Source organism: Carassius gibelio, chromosome B19, assembly GCF_023724105.1.
Source record: "Carassius gibelio isolate Cgi1373 ecotype wild population from Czech Republic chromosome B19, carGib1.2-hapl.c, whole genome shotgun sequence".
Classification (NCBI taxonomy): Eukaryota; Metazoa; Chordata; class Actinopteri; order Cypriniformes; family Cyprinidae; genus Carassius; species Carassius gibelio.
In genome coordinates, this window is record NC_068414.1 from 25,651,088 (window position 1) to 25,671,327 (window position 20,240).

At 36.2% G+C, this 20,240-nt stretch overlaps 1 protein-coding gene across 1 annotated transcript; it reads right to left on the minus strand.

Annotated features, from left to right (window-relative positions):
- Positions 1 to 274: 274 nt before the first annotated feature.
- Positions 275 to 16,125, minus strand: LOC127978782 (cilia- and flagella-associated protein 44). Its single transcript, XM_052583682.1, has 33 exons — positions 16,057 to 16,125; positions 15,599 to 15,752; positions 14,683 to 14,845; positions 14,383 to 14,485; positions 14,044 to 14,260; positions 13,358 to 13,472; positions 13,101 to 13,265; positions 12,819 to 12,974; positions 12,650 to 12,697; positions 12,470 to 12,569; positions 12,277 to 12,371; positions 11,430 to 11,639; positions 11,234 to 11,344; positions 10,982 to 11,134; positions 10,506 to 10,742; positions 10,003 to 10,142; positions 9,591 to 9,867; positions 9,453 to 9,508; positions 7,958 to 8,120; positions 7,730 to 7,860; positions 6,281 to 6,486; positions 6,036 to 6,198; positions 5,782 to 5,959; positions 4,314 to 4,781; positions 4,028 to 4,231; positions 3,754 to 3,949; positions 2,994 to 3,122; positions 2,456 to 2,586; positions 2,261 to 2,377; positions 1,964 to 2,165; positions 1,715 to 1,875; positions 895 to 1,029; positions 275 to 668 (listed from the first exon to the last, which is right to left on the minus strand). Exons 1-33 carry the CDS (start codon positions 16,097 to 16,099, stop codon positions 420 to 422), a joined length of 5,376 nt encoding a protein of 1,791 aa, XP_052439642.1. The 5' UTR covers positions 16,100 to 16,125; the 3' UTR covers positions 275 to 419.
- Between the last annotated feature and the right edge of the window lie 4,115 nt (positions 16,126 to 20,240).

Consider the following 20,240-nt stretch of genomic DNA (forward strand, 5'->3'; position numbering starts at 1 on the left):
CCTCTGCCTAATATTTTCCTATATCCTAAAAAAACATACATCAATGGAAAGCTTGTTTATTCAGTATAAATTGACATTTATGTTCTCACCACAGGTGATATTTCAGGCCTAAAAGCTCTTTGTCACACTCTCAGAACATAAATGTGTGCACTTTAATTGCAATCTTTCTAGATTTGACACTTGCCTTATCAAGATGATAAAATAATGGGAAAAATCCCCAAGGTTACAGAGCATTTTCTAAATAGGAACCCCCAAGAAGGAGACATATCACACATTAAAATCACCAAGGAAAGAATTTATTACAATTAGACAATTGCATTTTTAGCCTGTCGTACATGTCTACAGGAACAGACTGATAGATTGAGGTCTGTGTGCTAACGTGCTGATTTTGCACTTAGGGTAAAAGTGTGTGTGTGGATCTATTTCACAGCTTTGCTGCTGAGGTTAAGTTTCCTGTGTACACCAGAATTGCTTGCTGTGTGTTTGTGTGGCAGGGTAGGAATGGGAGGCAGGACAGGTTCGAGCGGAGGGAGAACATGGCCATCTTTGCGTGAAAGAGCACGGATCTCATCACTGAGAGCTTCGATGTCCTGTGTTTGAGCTGCTATCAGCTGCTGCAGCCTCTGCAATTCCTGTTTCTCAACCAGACGGCCTCGGAACTGACCCACCTTAAACAAACACACACACACACACGTTTTGAATGTCTGAGGAGTGTCCTGCATACACTGTACATTCACTTCAGTAAACTGCAGTAAATATTGCAGCCGTTCAAGATGGTTTTTCAAACTGGAATTGAGTAAACTAAATCATGTCAGAAGCATGACTTCATTAACAACAAATGTGTGAAGAATTCAATAAAGAAATTGATCAAAGGTGTATAGTGAATGAAAATACCGTCTTCTGCTGTCTGGCATTAAGTTGTTCATCCAATGCTTTTTTCTGGCTGAGCAGGCTGTTCATTTTACGTAGTCTCTCTGTGTTTTGTTTCGTGATTTCTGTCAGTGCCTCTCTTGCTTCTATAACTTTTGCCTGGTAAACACATGATCATGAAAAATTCCTCTAGATTGTTCAATTTAACATCATAATTGGTTTAATTACATATATGAGTGTTTAGAAGTTCACGTGACAATAGATCATTATTCACATATTAAGTCTGCTAAGAAAGTAAGTAATACTTTAATTCAGCAAGACTTAAAATGATCAAAAGTGACAGGAAAGATATTTATAATATTACACAAGATTTCTGTTTAAAATAAACGCTGTTCTTTTAAACTTTAAATTCACTGAATACTGAAATACCAAAGAAAACTGAAAAAAAAAAAAAATCACCAGTAATAAATTTTTCTTGAGCATCAAATGAGTGTATCAGAATGATTTCATATGACTCTGTAGACTGGAGTAATGACTGCCTAAAATTCAGTTTACCATTACAGAAATAAATTCCATTTTAATATATATATTGAGCCTTATAAACAGTAATTTTTAACACCTTTAGAACAACTAAATCAAACCCCGATTTTTTGTGTTTTTAGGAGACATTAAGGGTTAAAAAAGAAGACAGTTAAAGATGATGATAATAATATCATAATAATAATATTTCACTGCTGTATTTCATTACTGTTTTATTGCATTTTTGATAAGATAATTTTTTCTAAACCATTTCAAACCTTTTAAATGGTAGTGTAAGGCAAAGGTAGGGTGAGTGTCATTGTACCTCCCAGTGTTTGAGCTCCTTAGTGTATTTGGTGTCGTGCTCTCTGATCTCCTGTCTCATCTCCTCTACTCTCCTGTTTCCTGACAGAGTCTGCAGAACTTCAAGATCAACCAGCTCTCCGAACTTCTTGAGCATCAGCTGCTCGCAACGTACCTCCGACACTGCAAAGAAATATATTTCATGTATAGTATATTTTACAGCTGCATTTTACAACTAGCAGCAGGCGTGTGATTTGAAATAGTCTCGGACCCTTTATTTTGGCCTCCATGTCTTTAAGGTCATGTCTGAGCTGTACGTGTTGTTGCTTGGCGTGTTTATAGAGCTCTCGCTGTTCAGTCTTCTCCTGCTGCAGCTCTTTAATGCGCTTCTCCAGATGTTGCAGATCAGCTGTGTTCAGGACTAATGCTGAGTCAAGCTTACCCGGTAATAGACCATTATTCACATATTCAATCTGCTCAGACAGAGAGAAAGAGACAGAGACTTGATACTGGATGTAAATTGCACAATATAACATAAAAGATAATCAGCACGTAATTATGTTCCCACCTGATGCAGTCTGAGTGGCACCACCACATCCACTTCATTCAGCTTCTGCTGCTTTTCTCGGTTAATGAGCTCCAGATCACCCTCTGCTGCTTTACGATTGTTCTGCACAATCTTCTCCTACGAAAACAAAGGTACTGTCTCTTTAGGATGTTTGGAAAGAACGGAGAGAGGAGTGGAAAGAACAATTTCTCTCACTTTCTTGGTCAGTGTGTCATACTCCTTCTTTAAACCGTCAACCGTTTTTATCTCCTCTTGCAGATGCTCCTCCACATCCAGACGATGTTCACGCAACCTCAGTGTGTTCTCAAAAAGCTCGGGATCACAGTCTGATACACACACACACACAGGACATATATATTTCATGACTTATATACAGTACGTGTCTGTTTTATTGGTTCTCAAGAAACATTTCTTCCTATTATCAATGTATAAAACAGTTTTTATTTTTTATAAATTGTGATACTTTTTTTCAGGATTCTTTGAAGAACTGTATTTATTTATAATATTTTTTTACATTGTAAATATTTTTTACGATCACTTTTGAATGGTTTAATGTGTCCCTGCTTAATAAAAGTATTAATTTAAGGAAACATCTGATGCCAATTTCAGTCACAAACTTTTGAATGGTATTGTGCATAACATAATGTATGTTATATATTACGTGCAATGCACAGGTGAACAAGAGGGTGTAAAGAAGACACTTGATCTCTGAGGAGCTGGTTGTTGATCTTACTTGGTGGACACACACTGTCATCCAGAGGAACTCCAGTCTCAGGGTCATCATAATCCTCATCATTATCCCCGTCTGATTCTTCATCAGAGTCTTCATCGCTGTCATCTTCCTCCTCCGTCACATCAGCACCTGATGGAAGGAGCAACAAAACGAATATTACATTTGAATGAACAAAAACTTGAATGAAACTAAACCTTTTATAAACATTTTGTTAACTGAAATAAAGCTGAATTAAAACATAAATATTAGACGAAAAACTTTAATTAAAATTAAATTAATTAGAATTAAGAAGCACTACATATGCTAACCAAAAATAGAAATGAGTCTTAAAGATACATATAAATAAAAAAAATAATGAATTAATTTTAAAAAAGCACAGCAAAAACTACAAATATTAAATAAAAGCTTATTCAAAATAATAAAAACTATACTAGTATATAAATAATAATCATTTTAAAAAATGGAGTCTAATTTTATGTGTATCTAATTTATGAAGAAGAAAAAATCTGTTTATTATTAACTGCAAACATTTAAAATAATAGGAAGACAAATATCAGACAGTAATGACAATTGCTTAACCATATTGAAATATATATATATATATATATATATATATATATATATATATATATATTAATTAATTAATTAAAAAAAGTACAAAATCCAAGGATCTTAACACATTTCTTTTATGCAAAATATAGTTTTGGAAATGTGACTTTTAGAAAGGTTTTGTAAAATACACAGAACACTTGCAGCTCACCGTCACGTCCCTGCTTTTCTTTCTTCTTTGTACGCTTGATCTTTTTCTTAAACACTCTGGTGAGGAATTCCTCAAACTTGTTGTTCTCCCCCAGTGAGGCCTGAAAAGTGGCGGCGATTGTTTTCTCCTTTCCTTGAAGTCTCAGGATGTCTCTCTTCTTCAGCTCCATCTGCTTCTTATTTTCGTGCATCTTGGTCTGCAAAACAAAATGCTGAATGTGAAACTCTTCTGTACTGGATACACTAAACACACGTGCAAATGAAACCACTCGCACCCTGATTTCTTCCTCTTCCTGTAAATAGGTGGTCAGTCGCTTCTGTAGTATGTCCTCCCTCTTCTCAAACTCCTTCAGAAGCAGCAGCTCCTCAAAAAGCGTCACGTGTCTCAGATCAGCAAGTTTCATGTACACATCCATCTCCTGCTTCTCGTGACGCAACACACACAACTCGGCGTCGAAGCGCCACACTGCCTCTTCCATCTGCAGAAAGATTGAAAGAAGGATGTTTTAAAAGACTATGATAAATAAATTCCCCTTGAGATTCCTAACACACCAAACTCACCTTTTTAAGAAGCTGGTCTTGCTGGCACAGGTTTCTGAACTCCTCAATATCTCTCATCTCTTTTTCTAGCTCTGTGAGCTCCTCTTCCTGCTTATGAGAGTGCGTTTCTTCATCTTCGTTCTCAATGTGTGTGTCCTGAGCCTCAGTGTGTGTGCCTTGCTCCTCTTGTTCAAGCAGCTCCAGGATATTCTGCTCATCCTGTTGTTCTTCCAGGCCAGTGGAAGCCATCTTGTCCCTAAGAGTGGCGTAACGCTCCAGGGTGGCCCGGGTGTATCTGTGTTTCCTCTCTGGCATCTCTTCTGGCATTAAGACGGGTACAGCTGGCAGTGGACAACGCTTCTCAGGTGGCAGGTGCTGCTGGACCTCCAGTAACTGCTCCACCTGAGCCTGGAGCTGAGACACAATCTCCATCTTACTGTCCCTAAGAGCCATCACACGGGAGTTCATCTCAGACTTCTTCTCAAAGATCTGTCAAATATAGAAAAGTACATAGATCACCACATGCAAAGATCATAACAGCTCGGCTAATTTTAGTTAAAAAGCCACAAAAAGAGGTATAAAGATGTTGCATACCAATTATAGACAATTATTGTTATGGGATCCATTTTTTTTTTACTTCATTTGTCGAAAAAAACAAAACAAATCAGAATGATGTTTTTTTAATTTTTTATTTTCGATCATTTTCAAAAAATTGTAGTCTCACTAAAATGTTTTTTTCTTCTGCTGATGAAAACAACAATTTTGTTGACAAAAATATGCAAAAAAGGAGAAAATGTACTCTATCATTCTAAAGTTTGAAGTTAGTGAGATTTTTTTTGTATTCAACAAGGATGCATTAAATTTGCGATCATACAAAATATTTATTTTTCAAATTAATGCTTTTAATTTGAATTTTTCATTTATCAAAGTTTCCTAAAGAAATGTGTCATGGTGTTTCACAAAAATATTAAGCAGCACAGCTGTTTTCAACTTTAATAATAAAGTTAGGAATAAACTTTTATAATAAGTGTTTCTTGAGTGGCAAATCAGTATATTCCGAATGATTTCTGAAGGATCATGTGACACTGAAGACCACAGTAATGGCTGCTGAAAATTCAGCTTTGCCATCACAGTAATAAAATTACATTCACATATTAAAATAAAAACTGCTGATTTTAAATTGTTATAATATTTTAGAATAGTACTGTTTTAACTGTATTTTTATTTAAATAAATCTTTTAAAATCTATAAAAATCTCACTTCTAAACCTTTGAACGGTAGTGTAGACTTTTATTTTGAAAAACATTAAAAGATTTATGAAAATAACAATTATTAAAATAAATATGAAAAATGTCAAAATTATCAAAGTTTATCAACACATATGGCAACATCAATCATACTGTAATATTGTTTGTTCACTCACTCTAATACAGTATTACGTCTTTGTTATGGAAAGCCTCATATTTGGTGATACATTTGTGTCGTTCACCTTTTTTTCCAGTTCGACTAACTGCAGTCTCTTCTTCTCCACGTTCATCCGCAGGTGCTCGGGAACAGTAAAGTCTTTTGCTGACTTCAGCTTAAAGTCGCCCATTTTCTCCTTAGCCAATCGGATCGCTTCCACATCCTTAGGGTCTTCATAGTCCTCACTAGGCTTAGAGGAATAGCTGAGGAAGCATTAACAATGTTACACACACATACACATATAAACAGACAGAAAGATACACACACACTGGTACTTACAGTTCTGCCCACTCTTTTTTCCTCTTCTCTATCATGGCTCGGGCTTTCTCTGCCTTCTCGGCAGCTTTCCGGAGTTTCTCCGCCTCTCTGCTGGCCAGTTTACGAGACCCTGCCTGCATGCTTCCCGACTGCATCACCGGATCTGTTACCAGCTCATCCTGCACTGCTTAGAGAGAAGGAGAAGCATGACTACTTTGCACACACACAAGTCTAAATGTTCTTTTAACACACTAATCCTGTCTCACATGAAATGTTGCTGGCTTCTTTGCCAGGCTGTGCTTTGCTCTGCCAGTGATCCTGTTCCATGTGTCCGCTCTGAGATGGCGCTGTGCCATGCTGGTGCAGGTGCATCTGTATGGCAGACAGAGCCCGCAGCCTGTAGTTAGAAACCTTATGTCCACTCTTAAACGCATGGACCGTGATCGTGTCCTCCACCACTGACTCCCAGAACCTACAGAGACAACAGCAATAGAAGAGCAGTGATGCTCAATCGTTTCTTCCTACAATTCAATGACAATAAATTAAATCTGCAAATTGAGATTTACAAAAACAGGCTTTGAGTAGTATTTTGTAGTATTTGTTTTTATAGACCTATATTACAATAGCTTAATTTGTATCTACTTAAAATTTTCCTTATAAGGTTTATGAGAAACATTTAAATACTGTATATAGGTCACTCATTTCATTTAAAAACAACATTACTTTTTTTTATTTACTTTACGTCATGTTGTTTTGAACCTCACTGACTTTTATTGTATGGACAAAAAAGGATGAAACATTCCTAAAAATATCTTGTTTTTTGTTCCTCAAACAAGTCAAACAAGTTTGGTACAACATTAAGGCGAGTACATTTTTTTAACATATATATATATATATATATATATATATATATATATATATATATATATATATATATATATATATATATATATATATATATAAGCACTACCAGTCAAAAGTGTTTGAACAGTAAGATTTTTTATGTTTTTTAAAGAAGTCTCTTCTGCTCACCAAGCCTGCAGTTATATGATCCAAAACAAATAGTTGTACTATTTGAAATAACGGTTTTCTATTTGAATATAGTTTAAAATGTACTTTATTCCTGTGATTTCAAAGCTGAATTTTTAGCATAATTTCTCTAGTCACATGATCCTTCAGAAATCATTGTAATATTCTGATTTGCTACTCAAAAATCATCTATTTTATTATTATTTATTTTATGATTACTTTATCATCCTTGCTAAATAAAAGTATTCATTTCTATAATAACCCCCCCCCCCCCCCCCCATGGATCTTTCTTTTCATCAAAGAATCATGAAAAACTGTTTTAAACATTGGTAATAATAATTATAATAATAATAAATGTTTCTTGAACAGCAACATAGCATATGAATTATTTCTGAAGGATCATGTTACACTGGAAACTGAAGTAATGATGATGAAAACAATGTCTTGATCACAAGAATAAATTACATTTTAAAATATATTATTTTGCTATATTTTGGATCAGATAAATGCAGGTTTGGTAACAAAAGAAAATTCTTAAAAAAAAAACATAAAAAATCTTATAGTTCAAAAACTTTTGACTGTTAGTGAATGAAACTTCAAGAAAAGCAGTTGTTCTTTAGAGAAGAAGAAAAAATGTGTAACAGAAAAAGAATGGAGAAAAGTAGCTCTGGATGGAGATATAGTACATTGTCTGTAGTTTGTTAAGACCGATGCGGTATCTCTCCTCCTCCCAGGCCAGTTCTTTCCTGACTTCCATCATTCTCTCTTCTGTCTGTCTTTCAGTCTCTTCACGGAAGCTCGGGTCCAGTTCAAACTCCTACAAGCACCCATAAAACATTATGTAAGATCATTGTGTCTGTATAATCTTTACACTGAGAACGGTGAGTGAGCGAGGAGGTGTGAGATCTATGCACCGAGCGATGGAGGCGGATGTGTTCAGGAAGACCCTGGTTCTGCTCCAGTAAAGCTTGAAATCGACTCTGCAGTTCCGCCAGCCTCTTACGTCGCTCCTGTTTCCTCTGTTCTGCATTCTTATGCATGCGGTCCAGCTCCAGCTTCTGTTTAGCTGTTTCTATGCTGCACACACACACACATACTTATGATGAATAAACAAGCTCCAGCTATGCATTATAATATAAATGCAAAAAAAAAAAGTGTTTCTGAAGCTGTATGAAGTGATGGATAAAAATATATAGCTTTTCTTATTTTTGTAATTAACTGAAATTAAATACTGTTTTTGTCTTTCTTTCTCCTGCTCATAGCTTAAAATCACAATGTTTTCATATTTAGGAAATATAAGTTTTCGATTTGTAAATGCTTAATTAGTTAAATTGTTTATTGTTTATTGTACAATTTATTTGAATTAAAATCAAGAAAAGTGAGATTTTTTAAATCTGATTTTTATATTTATTATATTTATCTACTTTTTCATATTCATATTATTATATTATGTGATATGTTTAATCCCATATTTAAGTGCATTTAATGTAAAAAAAAAAATCTTGTAAATGAGACTCTTTTCTTAAGATTAATATGTTCTTGAATCTTGAGAAAGTTTCATTGCTGTGATCATTATTTATTTTTATATATGAAGAGTTAATTTGCAAAAAAAAAAAGAATCAAAATAACCTAACTGCAGTTTGATCGAGATTAACTGGAATGCACAATGAAAAAACATGATTTTTGAAAATTGTTAAAAACGGAGTTGTCTGTTTTTGCAAATTAGCCCTTCGTAAACAAACAACTTAAATAAATACCATATTTTTCGGACTATAAATCGCACCTGAGTATAAGTCGCATCAGTCCAAAAATACATCATGATGAGGAAAAAAACATATATAAGTCGCACTGGACTATAAGTCGCATTTATTTAGAACCAAGAACTAAGAGAAAACATTACCGTCTACAACCGCGAGAGGGCGCTCTATGTCTTCAGTGTAGACTACAGGAGCAATGAGCAGCATGGAGCGCCCTCTCGCGGCTGGAGACGTTTTCTCTTGGTTCAGGTCTCTTAGTTCATTTCTCTTGGTTCACGTCAAATTAATTTTGATAAATAAGTCGCACCGGACTATAAGTCGCAGGACCAGCCAAACTATGAAAAAAAGAGCGACTTATAGTCCGGAAAATACGGTATGACACTATTCAGGGCCAAACTTTTGGCCCACAAAATGAAACTGATAGTTAAACCACACTGTTATCTATAATGTAACATAATGATTAAGATGCATAATCTGATGTATACAGGTCTATCAAAATATTCATATTTACAATGTTCTATGTTCTGTATAAAATTATGTAAAAAAAATTTTTTTTTATTGACAGCCCTTATGCAGTACCTCTGTTGACACAAAATAGAAAGGCACTCGCTTTGACCCTTATTACTTGTTTTATTCAAATGCACATAGTCACCTGTATGCGGAAGGATCCTCTATGTCCTGAACCGCTTTCTCCGTCTCCAGCCCAACCTGTTTTCATGACAGAGTAAGACGGTAGAGTTGAAACACACAAGTAGACAACTGCCCTCTAGAAATGAACACATGCACTGACCCGTGGAGAGGGCACTTTGGCATGTTTGAGCATGGCTTTCTGGAGCTCCTCCTCTGGCAAGCAGCTGAAAGAGAAGATGTTGCCATCCTCTCCTGCAGTCAGGACAAATGTGTCATCAAAGCTGAAGCGGATGTGGCGCACATGGCCGTAGTGGTTGTCATGGACGCTGAGGGCCCAGTACACCTGCATGGAGCTGAGCTGATGGTCCGAGGCCTGTACAGGGTACACCCGAATACTGCCATCCTTCATGCCACATAACAACAACTGCCTGCTCGAACTGAAGACAAGAAGAGTAAGGAATTACTTATTAGGTAATTATCAACTACGATATTGACTCAAATAAAATCAAAGCAGGAATATAATCATGATTACTCAGTCCTAGGCTACTAGTGTAGAGTCAGAAGAACCTCACTTGAAAGTGATGGTGAGAATGGGGTTTTTGTCTGCATCATGCACAGGTATGAAGGAAAAGGGCTCATCTTTCCTCTCTAATGGATCGCTCTGCTGTTCAGAGAACTTACAGTGGTACAAATACCCTGAGTCATAGCCACCCTGAGAGAGAAAGAGGGAGGCATTACAGTGACACATGTTCTGCACAACAAGTTACACTACATTTATTTAGAACCAAGAACAAAGAGAAAACATTACCGTCTACAGCCGCGAGAGGGCGCTCTATGTTTTCAGTGTAGACTACAGGAGCACAGAGCAGCATGGAGCGCCCTCTCGCGACTGTAGACGGTAATGTTTTCTATTGGTTTATGTCTCTTAGTTCATTTCTCTTGGTTCATGTCAAATTAATTTTGATAAATAAGTTGCACCTGACTATAAGTCGCAGGACCAGCCAAACTATGAAAAAAAGTGGGACTTATAGTCCGGAAAATATGGTAATGCATGTCTGTGAGAATATGTATGTACCATAGAAAGCCAGAATGACCCTGGTGTTGAGTAAAAGCCGCAGTGTAGAGGACTGGGAGGAGATGGAATGTAAAGAGGCGGCAGTTCCTCTTCCTTCTCATCCTCTTCTTTCTCTTCCTCCTGTAGTTCCTCCTCTGTGGCATCTGGCTTCTGCTCCTTTAATTTCTTCAAGCGTCTTTCCCTCTCTTTCTTCTTCTCCTCTTTTCTGGCCTGCCTGAGTGCTACCTCTGCATCTCTCTGCAAACACACATGCATTCAGCAGCAGATCATTTAGCAATATAGTAAATTGTGTGTGTATCTTCACAGTTGATATTAAGAATCACTTTTATTCATATAAAAGCCAATAAGTAGAATCGTTTTTAAAAAATAACATGAACTGATAAAAGTTAAATATTATTTTTAAAAGGTTTTATTTTGAAATAATACACTTTAGGAGAAACAAAGAGAGAACGTCAAAGAGAGAGTCAGGGCTTAACCTTAATTCGGGACTTGATGCTGCTGAAGCAGAAATGCATTGTGGGAAGATCTGAGAGTTGAAAGGTGTTTCCACCAGTCTGAGCTCCGGGATCAGGACACTGAACTTCCACCACATGACCATTTCGACAGAAGATCAGCAGAGTGTTTTTCTCCTTTAAACGAATGCACAAATCTTCAGTGTCAAGAAATCACATAGGATATGGTCACCACATGAATCTAAGCAAGCTTCACTGCTACCAATCATCACTCACATGTGACTGAGGTGACCACTCCAGACCTTGCACAGGACCTGGGACTGTAACAAACCCTACTGGTGTGTATCTTTCCCCCACCGTGAAGAAGAAAACAGTGCTGTCTGCGCTCTTAAAAAGAGAGAGTGCAAAATAATATCATGTTAACACAGCAGAATATAGAGACACAAATCATTCTCACTCACTCAACCCCTACCCCAGTAGCCATGATCTTTCCAGTTCTCTCGTAGGCGATGGCGGTCACAGGTGCATTGTGGGGCTTGAGAGCTTGTCTCAGGCGGAGTTCAGCATCTCCAGAGCGTGTGCGTCCTGCAACCGTGTGCAGACTCTGAGTGTTATACAGCTCCAAGAGACGTACAACGCCGTCTTCAAAACCCACAACCAGCAGACCCCCGGCAGTGTTCACCTGCACAGACAAACAATATGACCACACAGGGATGCATCAAAAATTGGTACCATACTGGTCATCATTCGATATTATTCGAATAATAATAATGATCGATGGTTTGATTTGATATCTATTTTTATTTGGTCAGATTTGTTACATTTAAATTGCTCTGACTTAAAGTTAATCTCAAAAAAACAATAAAAATGTTATATTGAATTTTATAACAAATTAATATTACTTAAAAAAAATATATTTTTTTTTTTTTACTTAATAACACTATTAAATGTAATCTTATCAAATCTCCAAAATTAATATTTTGAAACTGTACATTATAATGTTATGGTGCCCAAATTGACTTTGGCATATGTAATATTATTATTATTATTATTATTATTATAGCATTCAATTCAATTAATGTTTTGAGTTAGATTTTATTTTTATATTTTAATTGTTTTCATTTTTCGTTTCAATTCTGGAAATGTTGTTATCTGCTTTTGACATTTTTATTATTGTTTAAAAAAAATTCTGTACTGCTCTGTTTTTATTTCAGTATTAGTTTCATTAATTTTAGTACTTTAACTATTTATTTTAGTTGGTTACCAAAGCAACATTTTGCATGTTTTTGTTTATTTTATTTGATACTGATTTACATTACCATGTCTGAAGCCCATGTGAGTGTTGTCCCTCCTTGTTTGAAGCGGCATATCGTGAGCTCTTTCTTTGAAAGAAAGTCAAACACCCTGACTGAGGCTGGGTAAGATAAAAAGGTATTTGTCAATGTTCACATAAAGCACATCATTGGTCTGTGTATGTGGGTGCATGTTTGGTCAGGGTTCAATCTTCCTTACAGTCCAAGGCTGTAGTGGCCATGAGATGGCTCTTTTCAGAAACATCCATGCCCTGAATGGCACCAGCATGAAATGAGAAGAGACACTCTGGATCTTGGGTCTGCAAAACAGAAAAAAATCTTATCGAACCTACCATGGTAAAAAATAAAAAAGATTAAGCAACTGTTTAACATGACTCACAATGTTGGAGAATGAGAGATCCAATTTCCAAATACAGCCATTAGAGTCCTGTTAAAATAAAAAACACACAAAATATTCAGACTGGGCCTTATAGTTGCTTTGAAATATTGACAAAAAATAAATAAAAAGCAAGTTCTATATAAAATAAAAATAAAAATAAATTGCACACCTGAGCAAACCAGATGGAGGTTTCTGGGATTGAGCTCTTGACCATAGAATGTAAACTGACATTACGGCCGATTATTATCTCATTCATGGGTTCAATCTCAAACAGGCCGCTGTCATCAACTGCATCTGCCGTGTCTATGGTCTCCAGGTTCCAGCTCTGAGAAAATGATAGAGAACTCGCTTTTAAAACTTTCCAAAACAAAACATCCTCATCATTTGCCTCAAATAAGATTATACTTTTTAGCAATAGCAACAATCAGTGAAGTAGCACGATCTCACTTACTCTGACTGCTCCATCAGATCCTATGCTCATTAGTTCTCCCTCATCCAGGTTAAACTGGTAAATGGGGCCGCTATGACAAGTGCGTCCACCTTTACGGCATAATTCCACCTTTATCAGACCCCCCTCCCAAAGCAGCATGTTACCCCACTCTGATCCTGACACAACCTGAGAGACGGAGAATTCACTTCAAGAACTTGTTCATTTAAAAAGTGTGTAGATTTGTTTGTGTAAACATGGAAAATAATAAGCCGTTGAACCTTTCCATCAGGAAGCTCCACATATCCTTCTATATCTGTAACTGTCGTTTTTCCAAAACTTCCCAGCAACCCTTGCAACTTTAAACCAGTAAATGTATTAGCCATTTTCCAGAATCTGAAAAAAAAAACCTCTATCAACACATGTATACACTAACATTCACAAGGGTCTGTAAGATTTGATAATGTTTTTGAAAGGATACATTTATTTGATCAAAGTGTAATACTGTGGAAATATTATTACATAACTATTTTCTACTTGAATATATTTTCAAATGTAATTTTCTTCTTGTGAATATAGCAAAGCTGAATTTTCAGCATCCATACAACGCCTGTCACATGATCCTTCGGAAATCATTCTAATAATATGCTGATTTAGTGCTCAAGAAACATGAATGTTGAAAACAGTTGTGCAGCTTAACATTTTTGTGGAAACCTGACATTTGTTTTTTGATGACGATGAACACACATTTCCTTGAAATAAATATTTTTTACAAAAAGCATGAACGTTTTTAATTTCATGCAACTTGACGAATAAAAGTATTAATTTCTAAAAAAAAAAAAAAAAGAAGAAAAATCTTACCGACCCCAAACCTTCCAACCTTAATATAGAAAAAATATGTTTTCATAAAAAAATGTAAAGTTATTAAATGCAAATGCATAAGCGAAAAAATGACTGCATTTCAAACCTAATGTGCCCAGTGCCAGATGTAGTGAGCTGTCCAACACTGTCGGGTGAAAAGGTGACCCTGTAGACATCCTGCGAGAAAGCTTTATTGCACAGTGTCACCTGTTCCTGCCTCCAGTCCCACAGCGTTAGCATGTAGTCTGGAGCTCCACCCACGCTGGCCAGTAAAGAGCCATCCCGATTAAAATCCACAAAGCTGTATTCACAGCCTGTGCCACCTTCGAGTTAAACACAAACACACTAAAATGATGCTTGTATGCTTCTATCTCAAACCATTTCCTGTTTATATTTGAGTAATGCTGTTGTAGGCCTTGTATCTGAGCTGCCTCTGATGTCCTACCTCTGAGGATCCTGTAAGGCCGCAGGGATGGATACTCATATATGATGATGTTGGGCTGATGGCCTTTCTCTGCCACTGCAAGATACTGCTTACTTGGATGAGTCTTTGAAGAGAGAAATTATATTTTAGTTCTTATATTAGGTGAACAGGTCCACAAAGCCTGATAAGTGCTACAACCTTCCTCATGTCGCTCATACACTCATGTATCAGGCCATTTTTTTCTGTTGCTGTTGATATTTTAATTTGCCCTTGCAGTTATCATTCACATATATAGCCATCTAAATAACAGTATTAATATACCATAATGGCTCCGATTCCTCCCCCGCTGCTAGAGCGGATGTAATGCTGTTTTTTGGTGTGCATATCCAATAGGATAAGCAGATTCCCAGCTATGAAGGTCAACGTATGCTCATCCAACAGCTGTAGGTTTCCTCTCCGACCACAGTCATAGCCAAATGAATGTCTGGGCTCAGTTTAAGGATCAAATGAAATAAGCAGATATTCATGAATCCTCCACCCTTCACAGGGCAACAAACTACTACAGGTCATATGTTTGTAATAACTGCATTTTATATGTTTTTGAAAAAGTCTCTTACGCTCACCAGGACTGCATTTATTTGATCAAAAACTATCATATTGTAAACTATTGCTTTAATTAAAAATACCTGTTTTATCTTTTATTTATTTTAAAATGTAATTTATTCCTGTGATGGCAGAGCTGAATTTTTAGCAGCCATTAATCTAGTCTGCAGTGTTACATGATTCTTCTGAAATTATTAATAATGGTTCTTATTATTATCATTGTTGAAAACAGTTTTTGTTGCTTAATATTTTTGTGGAAACCTTTACACATTTTCAGGATTCTTGAATGAATAGAAAGTGAATGAACAGCATTTATTTGAAATACAAATCTTTTGTAACATGATAAATGTCTTTACTTTGTCATTAACGTATTTAATGTCACTTTTGATTAATTTATTGTGTCCTAACTGAATATTATTTTTTAAATATTTTTATACTTTTGAATGTGTATCACGGTTCCCACAAGAGAAACTGTTTTCAACATTGAAAATGATTCATGAATCAGCATATGATTTTTGGAGGATCATGTGACACTGAAGACAGAAGTAATGTCTGCTGGAAAATTTATCTTCAACATCACATGAAGTAATATATAGTATTTTTGTCATATATTTATGTCATCTGCTGCGGATACGAGAGGTGCAGCAGGTTCTGTGGGATGTTGGAGTCTGCAGTGATGAAGGGTTTGGAGCACAGTTCCTCATAGCTGTAATGCATGTCATCTGGGATAGATTTCTTCTGCTCATCCTCAGGGTTTCCATCACACTCCTCAACCCCCACTGTCTGCTCTGAAATAAAAACTCCATTAAATCAGGAGCTTCATATGAATTCATTAAGCATTTGACACACAAATTAGAAAATATATAAGATGAATGTGATAATAAGTATTAATCAATTAACATTTTATATTTCTCAACGCGACAGTAATTGTTTGTTGGACAAACAGATGTCAAGTTTGTTTACGGCTGATGATGACCTACAGTTAAAACATTCAGATTTTGTTAAAATTGCACAAGAACTGCGTGAACATCAAGTATTTGTCAAAACACATCGTTTCTGAGTAGAATTAACGCATAGAAAGTGTTATTTCACCTGGTGAAGTAAGTTCATCTGTTAGCGTCTCGGAAGCGTCCATATTCGTCTGAATGCATTGCTTAGCAACCGTACACTTCGCGCATTGCGCACTGGGTATTGTAGTCTATTCTTATTACAACGGGGCCAAGTGTGTTTCTATTATTACAACTTCTACTCACAACGTGTAAACCTCAGCGTATGAATCTCATATAGTATAATAATAGTGGAATTGTTCAATATTTGTTTCGTAGCCTTTAAACCAAGTATTACACTATTAACTAGATTATTAGTCTATAATATAAAAATGGTAGACTACAAGAATTTGCAGAGATGCCACTAGATGGCAGTATAGCACAGTGCTCAGAAATAATAGACGCCATACCAGCACAGCAGTCAGATATAATAGAAGGATTCTATCCTTTGACATAAGATTAAAACATAAACAGTGTTTGATAAATAATGAAATGTCAGTCACAGAAAGTAAAAAAAGCTGGCATATAAGCACACAATACACGCCCAACCATGGTTCTGCAGAATTTACAACTAGGCCAATGTTAGCTCTCTTTTCAAATGTGAGCAAACTCACCTGCTCACACAAAAACTGTGCTTCACTCAGCAGTGACTTACAAGACTGAACACACACTTCTGCTCACACGCACATAAACACACTGTCCCCATTTCTCACAGCCATTAACAATCCACCCACACACATCTCTCACAAACTACTACCTGGCCTTCACAAGCACACTCAAAGTTTTTTTTTTTTCTTTCTTTTTTTTAATACTTTGCATTGATTGTAAAGTAGAATGGCAGGAAGTCAGCATCAAATGGTGGGGCCCCTTTCCTGTATGTGATAGCATGTGTGTGCGTTTATTACACGGGGTAACAGTTATACTTAAAGACAAGAAACAAAACATCTGTGAAAGAACGCAAACACACACATATACAAAAGAGGAAATTGGAGACTGATCAGTACAATCACTTCTACTACAAATGTTTCAAATTAAAGGGATAGTTCACACAAAATAAAAATTATCTCATAATTTCCTCACCCTCGTTTCATTCCCAAAATTTTTTTTGATTGGACATAAAAAGAGATGTTATGAAGAATGTTCATGCTGCTCAGTTCCATAAAATGAAAGCTGAAGCGACCAGAATAAAAAAAAAAAAGTGATCTATACAACATTTTCACTATATTTTGAAACCATACGATAGTTCTATGTAAGTAACAGACTGAAATACACATTTTTAGTAGTGTAGGCTGCAGTCAAAACATATACTACCTACATAAAAAGTAAAATTATAAATAAATAAATAAATCCACTTTATTTTTCAACGCAGAAGTAAGCCTTTTTTTGTAAATGTGTGAGACTTCCGCTTTATTAGCCGCTAGGAAAATAACGAGAAGAATAACAAGTGCCATAAATGGTACAAACCAGTGTGTTCATAATAAAGATAATACATTTATGGTACACACCAGTTTAAACCCAGGTAACGTTAGACATGTTCAAACGGAACAGACACTGGCCAAGCGCTTGTGTATGTTCCAAACGTTTCTTGGCCTAAACTGTGGCATAATTTTCATTTTTGCGTGAGCTAGCTCTTTAACCCGATACGCGGGACTGTGTGCGTGGGTGTGTATGACAGCACGTGTAGGGTTACTCATAATGACTCATTCTTTTTATCCAAAGAGGTCATTCTCTCCCCCTCACCTCGTGCATGACCTCACTAGTATCTGAGGTGAGTCACCTGGCAGACTTGTTTGTGTTTGTAACACACATAGATACACATCTGCCTTACTTGAGAACACATTTTTCGAAAGCAAAAGCAAACTTTTATTACAAATACTGAGATCCCAAACAGTTTTCATGAGGTCCTCAAAAAGGGAATTTAAATGGCAAAAGTAGTTTGAAAACAAGTAAAAATCCAAGTTACCCACTGGGCTATCTTTCTGGAAATGACTAGTTGTTTTGCCGACAAAACTAAGCTCTCGCTTAACAGTCCAGTCCAAACCATCTATAGCATATCTCTGTGAATAAATATCTATGCAAATTATGTTATTGTGCAGCGAGTTTAATTTCCTCTTTGTCAAAAGTAATCGGTCTTACAGCTCCACCCCCTGCTGTGAAACTTAATTAGTATTTGTACTGCCTGTGCCCACACTGTCATTCAAATTGCACACACTATTATTTATGAAAAAGACTTAAAGCAGAATGGGACTGTATGTATGTGTGTGTGTGTGTGTGTTGGGGAAGAGAGGCTAGCCTGTGAAAAATTAATTCCCTTGTCTGCTCGCTCTAACTAGCCCGCACAGCAGGAATCACACTTTGATATGTCTCTTATTTAGAAAAAACTACCAATTGCACGTGCAGACACGTCCAGACACGACGCGATAGTCCGTTGACAGTGTGCACTTGGACTATTTTAAGCCTCCCTATACAGTGCTGTCTGTCAGTATGCAAACGTCATGAAGCATCTGTGTATGTGCTCATATGAAGGTTTAGACATAGATGAGGGCAAAGCAAGAGTCTAAGTATATATGTGTGTGTTTTGTGAGTTAGTCTGGTAAGCGCAGAGCATTGATGGTGTGCTCTGCGGGGGGTAAGCTGCCTCATAAATCTCTGGATTTTTGCTCTTTCATGGAGGGTCTGCAACAGGAATGATAATAAAACATAAGAGACAGTGTTCCTGTCTATCATACGCACACACATACTCAAATATCTACTTTAGACATCTCTTCGAGCAGCCGGTAGAAATGGTGTTGTGGCTAAGGTTGCAAATGCAAATGATTTTCCAGTGAAGTTGCGATGTGCAAATATTACAGTATACGCAATAAGAATTTCAATTCAGATATTATGTTGTCTTCATGATTTAATCCTCTTGTTCTGTTTGGGGTCTCAAAGATTCAATTTTAATAGCTCAAAATACAGTGAAATGTCTGGTTTCTGCTGCCTAAAGTGTTAGTTCAACCAAAAATGAAAATTGGTGTCATTTACTTTATTGTGTGAAACAAAAAAGAAGATATTTGAAGAATAGGTCAACTGTTGGACCCTATTGACCATTATTGTGTGGACAAAATATCAACTGTCTTCCACAAAATAAAGTAATGAATGATTACAGGTTTGGAACATCATGAGAGTGTTAGTGATTAAAGAAATGTACATTTTGGGTGAAATATCCATTAAATTAGATGGAAAAAAAATATTAATCTTAACATTTCAGCGCATTCTATGAGATGTTACATAATTATGTTTGGTATCCGAGACCCCATATTTTCATTGTGATCGAAACGGAAAAAACAGAACTGTTCAAACAAATGGGTAAGGCTTCAGTAATATCTCTCTAATGGCTTTTGTAAGGTATTAGGTAAGAGTAACTACTTATAATCATTTAATGGAAAAAATAAGGTTAATTGTTTGAAATTGCTGTTGGATTGTTACCATAAATTAGAAATTAACATTGGGTTTCTGGGACCGCAAACATAAGTCTCAATAGATTGTGTGGGTTAGGACAATTTGAATTAAAATGTACAAGTAAACATCTGTCTGTTAGGCATTTATAGTCTGCCTGATTTGCATGATGAAGATTATACAGTGTTATTTGGTTTATTTTAAATGAGTATTCATCTGGTGGCATGTGTTTGATTCTCTTCTGCCAGTTTGCTCTCACGAAAAATTTATTGTATCCATACTTACAGTATGCAGAGCGATTACTTGTAAACTTGTAGTAGATCACTACACAGTTACTGATCTCTATATATTTTAGCACACAATCCATATGTATAACAACAGTTAGTCTTGAACCATTGGAATAAGCTTTGAAGCTAAAAATCATTTTGTTTGAAAGCATATGAGGGCTCACAATTGAGATGCCATGATTGTTGCACGCTTGTGTTTGTTTCTGTCACAAAGAGCCTGTTGCAGTATGTGCATTTAAAGGCCTCAGTGAGCCAAAAGTATTTTACGTTGTACCTCATTTAAGCTATATTGTTTATTTAGGCCTTCTGTGTAGTTTTGAATATGACCAACAAACATGTTTCAGGCTATTTTTGGAAAACGGCCTGTTATGTCAAAACATATGGCATAACAGCAAGCCACGGAACTGCGCTCCGCAGTCTCTGTGCCTCCTATTGAATCCCATTAGCAATATGTGTCTGCATTCTAGGCTAATAAATGCATAAATAGATAACCTTTCCATTTATT